Source organism: Capra hircus, chromosome 6 (genome assembly GCF_001704415.2).
Source record: "Capra hircus breed San Clemente chromosome 6, ASM170441v1, whole genome shotgun sequence".
NCBI lineage: Eukaryota > Metazoa > Chordata > Mammalia > Artiodactyla > Bovidae > Capra > Capra hircus.
Genome location: NC_030813.1, coordinates 19,242,300 through 19,256,398, shown reverse-complemented (window position 1 = coordinate 19,256,398; position 14,099 = coordinate 19,242,300). Strand labels below are relative to the sequence as shown.

Below are 14,099 nucleotides of genomic sequence, written 5' to 3'. Positions count from 1 at the left end.
ACATATTTATATGGTCTCTAGCCAGTCTTTTTGTACATAGACACTGAAGTAGCTCCCTCTCCACAAAAGGAATTTTATATTAACAAACAAAGGGTTTACTTTACTCTTGACTGTAATTCTGGAAAATGGCATATAAGACAGTTTGAATTGAAATCTTATTAAAGGTTGATTTTTTTCCTTAAGATAACTGACAACCTCAATGACTCAGAAAAAAATTCTTTTGACAATAACACCACCAGGGCTTCCTTGGTGGTGCAGAGGTTAAAGTGTCTGCCTGCAATGTGGGAGACATGGGTTCGATCCCTGGGTCAGGAAGATCCCCTGGAGAAGGAAATGGCAACCCACTCCAGTATTCTTGCCTGGAGAATCCCACGGACGGAGGAGCTTGGTGGGCTACAGTTCATGGGTCGCAAAGAGTCAGACACAACTGAGCGACTTCACTTCACTAAACATGCTTATAATTGTTGAAAGGATTATTGCTTAATTAATTAATCATTTATTTTATTTTTTTTAGCCATGCCACACAGCTTGTGGGATCTTACTTCCCTGACCAGGGATAGAACCTGGGCCCACAGCAGTGAAAGCATGGAGACAGCAGTGAAAGCACACAGTTCTAACTACTGGACTGCCATGGAATTCCCTCATTTATCTTTTCAGAAATTGAGGTATAACTAACAATATGGAATTCAGATACAAGTGAGGCAGGAAAACTTTGGTAATTACTTGTTTAAAGAATGTAGTATACAGAATCCTCCCAAGATTCTTGTCACCAGGGTTTTAGTTCAACCACCAGTCTAGATGCAGCTGTAAAGGGTCTTTGCAGATGGAATTATGTTGCTAATCAGCTAATTTTATATAGGGAGAGTACCCCAAATTTTCCAGGTGGGCCACAGTAATCACATGAACACTTAAAGTAGAAAAGCAGAGCAGAAAAGTCAGAGAGAGTGGCCGAAGAGGTCAGAGATTCAAAGCCTCAGAAGGAGTGGGCCTGCTGCTACTAGCTTTGAAAATGATGGAATGGGGCCACAAGCCAGGGCATAGTGGTAGCCTCTAGAAGCTAAGAGCAACTCCTGTTCCTACATCTGTATGGAACTAAATACCACCACCAACAGGAATAAGCCTGGAAATGGATTCTTCCTTAGGGCCTCTAGAGGAAATATACTCCTGTCAACACTTCGATTTTTCCTTTGCCAGACCTGAAGCAGAGAATCCACCCAAGCCCAACAGACTTTTGATCTACAGAACCATGAGGTAATGAATTTGTGTTGTTTTAAGCTACTACGTTTGTGGCAATATGTTTCAGTAACAAAGGAGAGCTAATATTTTGCTGATAGGTGAAAAAAAGAGTCTACACAACCCTAACTGAACAAGACCAGCAACCATCGGTCTGTAGTCACAACATATTTCATGAATTACTGGAGTAGCTATAAAATCTACTTTAATACTTCCTCCAAGAGGAATCTCTCATCAATCTCAAACCTTGCACATTCTCTCAAAGGTGCCTATTTTCCTAGGGCTTCAGGGAATTATGCTCTTGGAATACTTAACTGATAAGTTTTGCCCATGTGAGGCCTTGAATCACTCCAGCTTGTCTAAATAGCTTGTGCAAACAATGTGATTTATGTTGAACACCTGCTTTCCTTCTGGGGGGGTCTAACCATCATTAACTGCAATCAGTCACACAGGTGTTAGGTACCTCTGTGACCAACCAATAAAATTCCTCACTCCTAGGCTCAGACAAGTTTCTTTAATAGGCAATAGTTTGCACATACTGTCACAATTTTTTTGTTGGAGAAATTAAGTACATCTTCTACAACTCTCCTGGGAGAGAAACTGTAAAGCTTTGGGCCTGGTTTCCACCATTATCTTGCCCTATAGTTTTTCTCTTTGTTGGATTTTGCCTTGTACTGCTTTGTTGCAGTGAGTATAATGAAACCATGAGTAAAATAACATCTGAGTTCTGTGAGTGCTTCTACTGAATCACTGAAGCTGGGAACTGGTGACCCTAGACACATCACAGTTCCCACCATCTCAGCCAAAATGACTTACTAATACTAAAGAGAATGCCAAATGACACTTGCTCTGAAATTAAATTTTTTTCTCAAATTTTTACTAACCAAATTGTGGTAGACAGGATTCTGACATGGTTCCCCAAATGCAAACTTTCTGATGTCCACCTGGCATAATCCCCAAGATGATGAATAGGATAGATTTTACTTTAATGATCATGTTATATTCTATGGTGTAGCTGAACTCATCACAGGAGTCCTTGAAATCTGGATCTAGAGGTTAGAGACATAGGAATGATGGGAGCCTCTAGAAGCTAAGATGGCTCTTTAGGCCAATAGCCAGCAAGGAAACAGGGATCTCAGTCCTACAAGTGTGTGGAACTAAATTCTACAAACACGGAATAAGCCAGCAATGAGCAAGATGTGATATAAGAGATATTCTCCATTGCTGGCTTTGGAGATGGAGACAGCCACATGATAAGGAATGAAGATGACTTTTAGAAGCTGGGAGAGCCCCTCACTGATAGTAATCAAGGAAAATGGGGAAATCAGTCCTACAGTTGCAAGGAACTGAATTCTGCCAACAACCTGCATGAGCTTAGAAGTGAATTCTCCAGAGCCATGAGAAAGGAAATCGATAGTTTGTCTCCTCTAGTCATTCCATTAAAAAAAAAAATTAATCACTCAGTCGTGTCTGACTCTTTATGACCTCAGTAGCCTGCCAGGCTCCTCTGTCCATGGAATTCTCCATGCAAGAATACTGGAGTGGAGTCGTTCCCTTCTCCAGATCTTCCCGACCCAGGGATCAAATTTGCGTCTCTGTCTCCTGCATTGCAGGCAGATTCTTTACCAGTAGCACCACCTGGGAACCCCTCCATTTTTAAAGAAAACAAAACATCTTGCAAATAAATGTATTTCCAATAAAAGAATACATTGTTAAGATACATTTATATCATACTTTCACCAAAACTCATTTGTTTGGGAAACAGAATTATGACACATGATTAAAAGGAAGATAATCGGGAACCGGAATTCAACTCCATGACTAAACTAAAGAACTAGTTCATTCAACAGTTAACTTATAACACGTTAACTATACATAAACTCTTATGCTAACAACTTAGGATGACACAAAAATTTAAAAATACTGTATGCATGTTAAAATGTATGGTTAATTAAAGGAAAGGAAGCTATATCTTCCTTAATTAAATAACTGCAGGAAAATAATTATAAGCTAGAAGGGGAAAGGTACCTTACAATTAGAGATACAATGTAAAGAAGGAACTTGGAGAAAATATAGTTTTTGCTTTGGTTCAGTGATATGGTATAGAAGGGGACAGAGGTAAGTGAATTACTCAAAGAAATGTCATGTACATTGTGCCAAAGACTGGAGATATACCACTGGGCAAAAAGACAGCTTGGTATTCTTGGTACATTTTAATTCTGTGGCACTTAATCTCTTCAATCACATATTGGCAACAGTAAAAACTACTTGAGAAACTCAGACACTCTTTGGAAATAATTTAGAGAGTTTGAAGGCAAATCCAATGGCTATAAAATGCATTTTCTTCACACACACACACAAACACACACACACAGAGCCACCAGACGTTTTTAGCAGGAATGCAAATGGCAATCCATTCCTGTTGGGGAATCCCATAGACAGAGAAGCCTGGCAAGCAAAAGTCCATAGGGTCTCAAAGAGTTGGCACAACTGAAACAACTTAGCATGCACTGATCTTTAACAACACTCTTATAGCAGTAGAAAGTAGAAGTAACTGGAGTGTGGAAAAACTAAAGGCAGTAAGACCAGTTAAGAGAATGTTGCAATGCAATAGTCAAACTCTTTGTTAATTAAGGTCCGAAGTAAAGAATGTAGAGGACAGCAGTTATAAGAAATATCACTAAGGGTGTATGAACAATACTCAGTGACAAACGGTATAAATAGTACAAAAGAGAGACAAAGTAGAAGATAGCTGCAAGATGCCATGCCTGAGTGAAAAGCATCTTTTCTGGGCATTATTTTCTGTCTCTAGGGCTTCCCTGGTGGCTCAGACAGTAAAGAATCTGTCTGCAATGCAGGAGACCTGGGTTCGATTCACGGGTTGGGAAGATGCCCTGAAGGAGGGTATGGCAACCCACCCACTCCAGTATTCTTGCCTGGAGAATCTGTCTTTAAACAAAACAAGAAAAATAAATATCAATTATATAAATCTCTAAGTTACTTGACTCTACTGTAATTTCTAATGCATTCTGACACTAGGGCCCTTGAATGCAAAAAATATGTACAAAAGTCTTAACTTCTACTATCAGGTTATATTCTAAAATAAGAGTATCTACTACCTATTTCTGATGACAATGACTTATGGCTCATTATCCATCTGTGGAACATATTCTAGAATGTGTTCAAAAAACCTTTGGAATATCTAAGTCAGTGAGTGAGCAGTCTTTTAATAGGGGCAAATAAAACTTACTCATTGAGTAAGTCAGATCATGTTTTCCATCAAGCTAGTGAACAACTGCAGACACAGCCTGCTTCCCATCAAAGTTTCACATATAACCTCTGCAATGCTGATGTTTCTCTGGTAAATGTTCAAAACCATAACCCTAAAAACATATGACAAACTACCTTTTATTAAAGAAATATGCCTGCACTACTCACCCTGCCTTCACTTGCAAATTTAAGGACAATGCAGGAACTTTACCTCAAGTGCCAAAACTCTGCTGAATATCTGTCTATGAACTCTACTTGCTGGCACTTTTATAGTTTAAGAAAAAGTACATGCTCTGAATAACACAAATGGGAAATACTTTCCAAATAACACCTAGACTTAAAAGGTAAACCATTTTCCTCACACTTACTTTAATGGGAGTGACAAAGGTGTTATCTCTTTTTTAATATTCTCTGGAAAATATTTTAGAAATGAGATATAGTTTAAGATTTTCCACTTTTCAGTATCTTGAATCTGGCTTTAGGGTAGCAATTAAATAGATTCACAGGCACTAGATATGAGATGACTTCAAACAAATCTTTCAAACACTATTTTTTTTTTCCTTGAAATGTACTGGTTATAGGAGTTTAATTGAATTCCATGCTTCTACGTTTCCAGAAAATAATTTTGATCATTTAACTGAAACTGGAGAGAATACTGGCGAGAGAGAACTCTGGCACAAGTAACATATAAAAGCCACTGAAAAGAGAGCAGCAAACTCCAAAAATTACTTCCTTAGATTCAAGCTTGAACAGATTCTAAAGAAAATGGTGAGTTTCCTCTTTCAAGCCAAGTTAGCAAACTAACCTCACAAATAACATTAATTCATAAAAGACTGACTCATTAATTAGCTCCAAGTCATAGTACAAATTATCATCTTTGGTTTGGATAACATGAATTCTTGAAAGCATTTTATGGCTATTAAAATTATAAAAAGAACACAATTTTCTAGTGATATCTGAAAACTTCAGATAGTCTTAAATTACAATAGTTGTGGTACAAATTACTACCATAATGTTTTAGTACACATATTGCTTTAAAGATACTAAATTTATTGTGAAAAAAATTAGTGAGTAAATTGACACCAGACTCTTACTCTAAGTTTCTAGTTTTCATTAGTCTATTCCCTGAACCAATGATTTTATGGAAGATGCAAAATTTTCTTTAAAATATAAATCCAGTAAGATCAATGCCTTAAATGATGCTTAAGTTTGGATAATTAACTGCAAATAGCTTGGACTACAAGGAGATCCAACCAGTCCATCATAAAGGAGATCAGCCCTGGGTATTCTTTGAAAGGACTGATGCTGAAGCTGAAACTCCAATACTTTGGCCAACTCATGCAAAGACTTGACTCATTGGAAAAAACTCTGATGCTGGGAGGGAGTGGGGGCAGGAGGAGAAGGGGACAAGAGGATGAGATGGCTGGATGGCATCACTGACTCGATGGACAGGAGTTTGGGTAAGCTCCGGGAGTTGGTGATGGACAGGGAGGCCTGGCGTGCTGCGATTCATGGGGTTGCAAAGAGTTGGACACAACTGAGCGACGGAACTGAACTGAGCTACCAGACAAGTGGATGCTTACAGTTTTGCAACAGAGACAGATGGACAAGTAAAAAACATGGGTCTCGCATAGCAAGCCCATCTAAATAGATTTCCTGTTTACTTTTCATCAGCCTTTCTTACAGGTGCAAGATGCTTACTTTTGGCAGTTAAGGGAAAGAACTGATTTATAAGCCATAAGAACATCTTCTCACTTTCCGTAAACAAGTTATAGAATTGATTAAAATTGTCGCACATCAATTCTGCACATGAAACGGCTCTGTTGCTGGAGACAAAATTAATCCAAATATGTGGAAAGTCAAATAGTTTATAACAAAGCTAACTTAGATGGATAGATCAGATAACAACTTGGAACTGAACCCGACAGAAGCATTTTTACTCAAAGGTGGCAAGTGCTGAATGTTATATTCCAAAACAAGCAAGAGAAATACTGAATTTTAATCTAGTGCCAAAATGATTTTAAAAAGTACTTCACATAAATGTTTAAACATATCTCACTTGAAGAAATTACAAAGATCTGTAAGACTATAACGGACTCTCTTTTAAATAAATGAGAAAGACTATGTAAATGGCATGAATGACAATAAGAAATTTGCATTTAATCCTATTGATGTTCCACTAACTACTCAAAGAATATGCATCCACCTGTAACATTTCATCCTCATGAAGACATATACAAAGGCATTAAAGAAAGGTGGCCTCTTTATACCTGTACACTGTTGAGACTAATGGTATTTAACGTTATGAGATTTATTATCTCTAAAACAAGGATAAACAACGACAGGAACAGAAAAGTAAAACTTTTCATGAGCTAATGGATTTAATCTAATGGTAAAACAATGGCAATTGTGTCCTTATACAATGCAAATGTAAATCAAGTAAAAGGACAGAGTTGAGATAAAATGATGAAAACGGAAATTTGTCTTCTGATTCATCAGCTTCTCTCTCCTTCAGCTGTTTCAGTAAGTCCAAGAAGAACATATCAGTATATGGGCAGAGGGGAAACGTGGAGATCAGAAGGAACATCCTACAGTTACTACCATCCTGATGACAGAGAACTACCCTGCTCATGGCTTACAGAGTCCTCAGGAATGGCTGGGAGTGTAAGGCCTTGGGTAACATCAATTTAGATGATGTAAAGCAATTCCAGTTGTAGCAGAGCTATATCCTCTGGTACTTCTGGATATTCCCTTAATTGTTTATCCCCTCTTCCTGGTGTAAACGTCTTCCTTTCTTCCATTCCAAGTGCCCTAAATGAGTACTGAATAATTTTAGGAACTTTATTTTTCAGTTAGTGTTAATGTTGATTTAGTATTTCATTCCTATTGCCCGCCCCCAGATTTTTTAATACTTGTATGACTTCTGTGTTAGCCAGCCTCTACGATGACCTCCAATCCCCCTGGATTCCTAGGATTCACATTCTTGTGTTGTCTTCTCCCAAATGAATAGAGTTAATGGCTGACCTTTCTATCCAATAAGATATAGTGATGTGTGGCTCCTGAGGCGAGGTCATAAAAGGCATTGCAGGTTCCACTTTGTTTCCTCTCATCTCTTAGACTGCTCACTCACTCACTCTAGGAGAAGTCAACCACCATACTGTGAGAATTCAGCCAAGAGGTCTGCAGAAAGGCCCTCAAGACAGGGAGGAAATTAAACCTCCTGTCAACAACCGGTACCAAATGAGTGAGCTAACTTAGAAACAGATCTTGAATCCCTAATGGAGGTTTCAGATGACTACAGCCCCAGCTGATACACTGACTGCAATGACATGAGATCCTGAGCTAAAAAACCACTCAGCTAAACATTCCTGAATTCCTGACCCAGGGAAATTATATAAACCGATAAATGCTTATTATTGTTTTAATCTGCTAAGTGCTGAAGTAGTTACTCAACAATAACTAATTCATACTAATTTTTCTTATATAAACAAGCAAAAAAAAAAAGTATGCCACTGGATGAAGCATCTTCATTAACAACAAATATTGTTGCTATATGAGAGACTCACAATCCAAGCCAAGTAAATATCTCAACAGGCTCTCAAAAACTTTTGAGGTATAATTTACATAGGTGAAATGCATGTTCTTAAAGCATACATGTCAGTGAATTTTGACAAGTTTTGCAAGAATATGTACTGTATAAGTAATACCTAATCAAGATGTAAAAATTTCGATTCCCCAGCAAGTTACCTCGAGGCCATTTGGAATCAGTTCCTGTATTCCCACTTCCCAACCAGCATCAAGCACTGTTTTCATATCTACCATCGTAGATGAGTTTTGTTTTAAAACTTCATATAAATAGAAGAATATGACATGAGTATCTGCTTTCTTTTGCTCACCATAATATTTCTAAGGTTCATCATGTTGTGTACATCAGTAGTTGATTCCATTTTATTGTTGATTAACATACTGCGATCTGCTTACCTATCCTCCCATTGATGAATATTTGAATTCTTCCCAGTTTGGGGCTTCTAGGTTTCTGGAAGCATTCTTGTGCAAATATTTTGTTGGACATGCATTTTCTTGATCTAATAACAAGTCAGGGCGGGACTACAAGGAGGCAAATGCGATACCTGTTGGGCACAAATTTAAGGGGCTCCTCTACCTAGGAGTCTCAGTCTCTGTGGGGTCTCTGGGTCCTGGTGCACACAAGGTTTGTTTGAGCCCTCTGAGCGTCTCTGGTGGGAACAGGGTTTGATTCTAAACGCAAATTCGCCCTTCCTGCCATCTTGCTGGGGATTCTCCTTTGCCCTTGGGCCTGGGGCATCTCCTCACAGCTGCTCCAGTGCCTACTTTCTTACTGGGGTTTCTTTGACTTTGGATATGGGGTATCTCCTCACACCTGCTCCAGCTAAGAGCAGCTGCCGCTCCTGACCTTGGATGTGGGATATTTCCTCACTGCCACTTGTTCCAGTGCCACGCAGACACAGTGGCCACAGGACTGGAAAAGTTGTTTTTATTCCAATCCCAAAGAAAGGCAATGCCAAAGAATGCTCAAACCACTGTACAACTGCACTCATCTCACACGCTAGCAAAGTAATGCTTAAAATTCTCCAACCCAGGCTTCAACAATACATGAACTGTGAACCAGATGTTCAAGCTGGATTTAGAAAAGGAAGAGGAACCAGAGATCAAATTGCCAACATCCACAGGATCACAGAAATAACAAGACTTCCAGAAAAACATCTATTTCTGCTTTATGGACTATGCCAAAGCCTTTGAGTGTGTAGATCACCATAAACTGTGGAAACTTCTTCAAGAGATCGGAATACCAGACCACTTAACCTGCCTCTTGAGAAATGTGTATGCAGGTCAAGAAGCAACAGTTAGAACTGGACATGGAACAACAGACTGGTTCCAAATAGGAAAAAGAGTACATCAAGGCTGTGTATTGTCACCCTGCTTATTTAACTTCTATGCAGAGTACATCATGAGAAACACTGGGCTGGAAGAAGCACAAGCTGGAATCAAGATTGCCGGAAATATCAATAACCTCAGATATGCAGATGACACCACCCTTATGGCAGAAAGGGAAGAAGAACTAGAGAGCCTCCTGATGAAAGTGAAAGAGGAGAGTGAAAAAGTTGGCTTAAAACTCAACATTCAGAAAACTAAGATCACAGCATTCGGCCCCATCACTTCATGGCAAATAGAAGGGGAAACTGGAAACAGTGACAGACTATTTCTGGGGCCTCCAAAATCACTGCAGATGGTGACTGCAGCCATGAAATTAAAAGATGCTTGCTCCTTGGAAGAAAAGTTATGACCAACCTAGACAGCATATTAAAAAAGCAGAGACATTACTTTGCCAACAAAGGTCCATCTAGTCAAAGCTATGGTTTTTCTAGTGGTCATGTATGGATGTGAGAGTTGGACTATAAAGAAAACTGAGCGCTGAAAAATTGATGCTTTTGAACTGTGTTGTTGGAGAAGACTCTTGAGAGTCCCTTGGACTGCAAGGAGATCCACCCAGACCATCCTAAAGGAAATCAGTCCTGAATATTCATTGGAAGGCCTGATGTTGAAGCTGAAACTCCAATACCTTGGCCACCTGATGCAAAGAACTGACTCATTTGAAAAGACCCTGATGCTGGGAAAGATTGAAGGGGGGAGGAGAAGGGGACGACAGAGGATGCGATGGCTGGATGGCATCACTGACTCAACAGACATGAGTTTGAGTAAACTCTGGGAGCTGGCAATGGACAGGGAGGCCTGGCATACTGCTGTCCATGGGGTCGCAAAGAGTCGGACATGACTGAGCAACTGAACTGAACTTTCATGAAGATTTTTCTTTTCTTTTTTCTTTTAGAATAGATGGCCTACAAATTAAAGTATAAATTTAAATTGGTGAGCAAAGAGAAATATGGTTTTTAACAAATACAATCAAAGATTTGTGACATGCAAAAATTATATTTATAAAAACATATTTACCAAGTCATGGTTAATATACAGAAAAGCCACTTTTATTACTATGGTCACATCAGACTTCTAAAAAAGCAAGTGAGGCAATAGTGGATTTGATATCTGCATCTTGCATTCCAGATACCACTTAAACCTAACCATTTAAAGTAGCAATGAAAGTACTTTTATTCAACTTACTTCTTTTGCTGCTATTAAATTACTACCATTTATTAAGACACACACATTTCCTCCCTCGAAAAAGATGTATCATTATCTATAATATAGCAATGATTAAAAAATATTGACAAAGAATAGGAATATTTCTTCAATGTAGGATAGATAATTACAATCATATAAAAGCTCAAGATAAGCAATCTTCATTCCTTTAGTACAATTTTATTCATTAAAAATATTTTTCATGATTTTATGATAATTTCAGAAAATCAGTGAAGAAGCTCATTTAATAGTACATTTACAGTAAAGTTTAGATCACATATTTTTCTTGCCAAAAATGCCTGAGATAGAAAGCAAATTTCATATGTCATTGAAATAACTGAATTTAAACTGTATGATTAGATTCCATTCAAGCCATGATTAGTACTTCTCTCTATTCTTCAATGTGGCCTTAGTTTATACAGTACACCATGTTCCTAGGAATACCCCTACTGTGTGAGAAGTTACCAGGTACTTGTCTCTGGAAAATACTCTTAACTTCAGCTATGTTAAAGAAAAGCTTAGTACTAAAAAGATTTCAAGTTTTCACATATATCCTCTTTGGTAACTTTTTGTCAAGTACTTTGCAGAATGCCTACAAAAGCTGAACACTGGATAATGTCAATGCTGAATTTCTATGAGGCCTTTGCATTAATTTTCCTAAAATGAAAATTTACAACCGGATTTTATCATTAAACAAATAACAGAAGGAACTGAGACCCTGCGGTTTCTAGGTAAAATGCCTGTTTGTTTGCCAATTTCTGCTTCTCATTTAGCTGTCCTGATAGCACACACAGTACCTCACGGGTCTCCCTTCACGGAGCAAGTCTTCTAGACTCCGTTCACAGTGTTCAGCTACCACCACCAACCTCTCTGAGTGAAGAAAAAAGAAAAAAGCAAATGCACTTTAGATTTGATTAATATAACATTTTAGTAACAAAACAACATACTTCACTAAAGATATTAACATATAGTACAAATGATATTTGAAAAGAGCTTTTCAAAGTCTATATTAACTATTAACTACACAAAAATCAGATCTCTAGAATAACAAGACAAATATGTTAGAAAACAATACATCAAATAACAATCTTCATTTTGTGATTTCTCCCCTGTGCATTAGGAAAAACAGCTGGAAAGGTTTACCTTTGGCAAAAAGAACTGATCCTTCTTCTGACACAGGCTAGCAGAAGGAAAAGCTTGGATGAAGATATAAAGAAATTTTAGGGGAAACTGGGATCTAGGGACAAACTGTCTTGACAGTCTGGCTCAAACATAAGGTCTCTGAAACTGAGTTCAGAAACTGGAGAAAAGTAGAAATGTTCTGAATCACGATTATGGAGAAAGAACTGAAAATCAACTTGCGATTGTAACATCATGGGGCCTGCTGAGATTAGTAATAATAAAATTTTCATGAGCACAATATATAGTATGATGGAATTTTTATTTTCCACCAGATCAACTGTCTTAGGATAAGTCAGCACAGTTTTGAAAGTTAGTCCATACATTTTTAATGTAATCATTAGTTAATTATCGACTGACACATTGTCTGACACAGTAGCAGATCAACAAACTCTTTCTTTCTAGATGAAACAATGTGAGAGGAACCAGAGAAAGGCACAGTTGGGCTCACAAGTGGCTGGGGATTTGATAAGGTTATTTCAGGAGAGATTCGTTTTTAAAGGAAATTGGGGTACTATGTATATCTTTGCAAAATGAGTTCTAAGACAAGGAAGAAAGCAAACACAAAATGATGGTAGTGGTGGTGGTTTAGTGGCTAAGTCACGTCCAGCTCTTTGTGATTCTACAGATTGCAGCCCACCAGGCTCCTCTGTCCATGGGATTTTCCAGGCAAGAATATTGGGGTGGGTTGCCATTTCCTTCTCAGATGGCAAACCAAGACAAGAAAAAGAAGTAAAGTAAAAACGGACTGGGAATGGTGATGACTACATAGAGGTTTGGTGAAAATGAAAAATGGCAAAGGTAGAAAAATGAGAGCAGAAGGCAGGAAAAATTTCAGAGGAGGTGATCCAGTAAAAGGAAAAACTCCCAGTAAGCACTGGTTCAAGGGAAGGTCAGGTCTGGCCTGCTGAGAGCAGAGACGACGGACAATGATGTGCAGGCAACCATGTGAAGTGTGAGGGCAGGGTGTTGTGGGTCACTTCTTGGAAGCTCAAACTGAGGTGGTGGCATTATATAGAATGACCTGAAACACAAAATTTAAACTACCACAAATGAATACCATTACTTTCAGGGGAAAAAAAGGAAAGCTCCAGGTGATCTGAACAGGAACCTAAAGAAAATTAAATTTGAAAGACCATGAAATGAAGAGAAAAAAAAATGAATAGGAAAGAAAGCTGTGAGATAAAAGGTCTAGTTCTTCAATTCAATACAGAAAAGAGCATGCAAAGCTGAATTCCAAGTGATTTAGCACAATGAAGATCTAGAAGGAAAAAGCAAACAACACTGTCAGAAAACCAAAATGGGAAGCAGCATTTCTGTCAGTTTTCCTTACACCTCACTGGCTACCTCTCCATAGTCTCCTCAGTAGACTGGTAACTCTTCTACCCAAACTTAAATCCTTCTAGCTCCTCCACCTTTGATTCTGGGTCTTCAACTGTGTTTTCTCCTTATTTACTCCCAAGGCTGAAAAACTCCTAAATTTTATGTCAAGCCCAGAGTTCTCTTTTAAACTCCACAGCCAATTTCTCACTTTAATATAAAAGTCACCTCAAACTCAACAGAACTCAAACTGAATTTATAGTTTGCTCCTCAAGCCTTTCCCTTTAGAACCAGTAAATGGTACCACTATCCTGCTAGCTGCTCAGGCTACAAACTTAGCAGTAATCTCCATTCCTCAAATCCAAAGAAAAGGCACTGCTATTTCTATCTCTCAAATGTCTACAGAATTTGCAGTTTGCTTCATCTACCACAATCTGGGTCCAAGCCAACATCATTTCATACTAGATTACTAAAACAATCTCTTAACCAATCATCTCCGATTAATCGTTACTGCCCTCCAACATATTGTCATACTAAAATCTAAGTGCTAAAATAATAATTAATAAAAGTGAATATGTAACTCCCTGTCTAGCATTGTTTTTTGTTATCCTTCACCTTTCCTACCTTAAGGTACTATTACATGGATTCCCATTGCCTAAGATGATCTTCCCTGTTTTTCTCCCAGTGAACGCCTATCATGAAACACAGTAATTAAGAGTACAGACTATTTGGCTTGGGCTCAAATTTTAGGTTTAATACTCATTAGTTTGCTAACCTCTCTATGCCAAAGTTTCCTCTTCTGCAAAATGAGGGAAAAATAAGGACCTACCGCATAGAGCTGTTGTGAGGCTGAAATGAGTAAATATAAAATAAGGACCTGGCATATAAGAATCACTAAGTGTTAGCTATTATTATTACTATAC

The 14,099-nt window shown here is 38.2% G+C and overlaps 1 protein-coding gene across 2 annotated transcripts in view; it reads right to left on the bottom strand.

The window, feature by feature from the left end:
* TBCK (TBC1 domain containing kinase) overlaps positions 1 to 14,099 on the bottom strand; it is a 205,372-nt gene that overhangs the window by 176,285 nt on the left and 14,988 nt on the right. For both annotated transcript variants that reach the window (XM_005681337.3, XM_005681336.3), the window contains exon 3: positions 11,475 to 11,547. In XM_005681337.3, the coding sequence (XP_005681394.1) occupies positions 11,475 to 11,547 (73 nt within the window). The remainder of the gene's footprint in view (positions 1 to 11,474; positions 11,548 to 14,099) is intronic.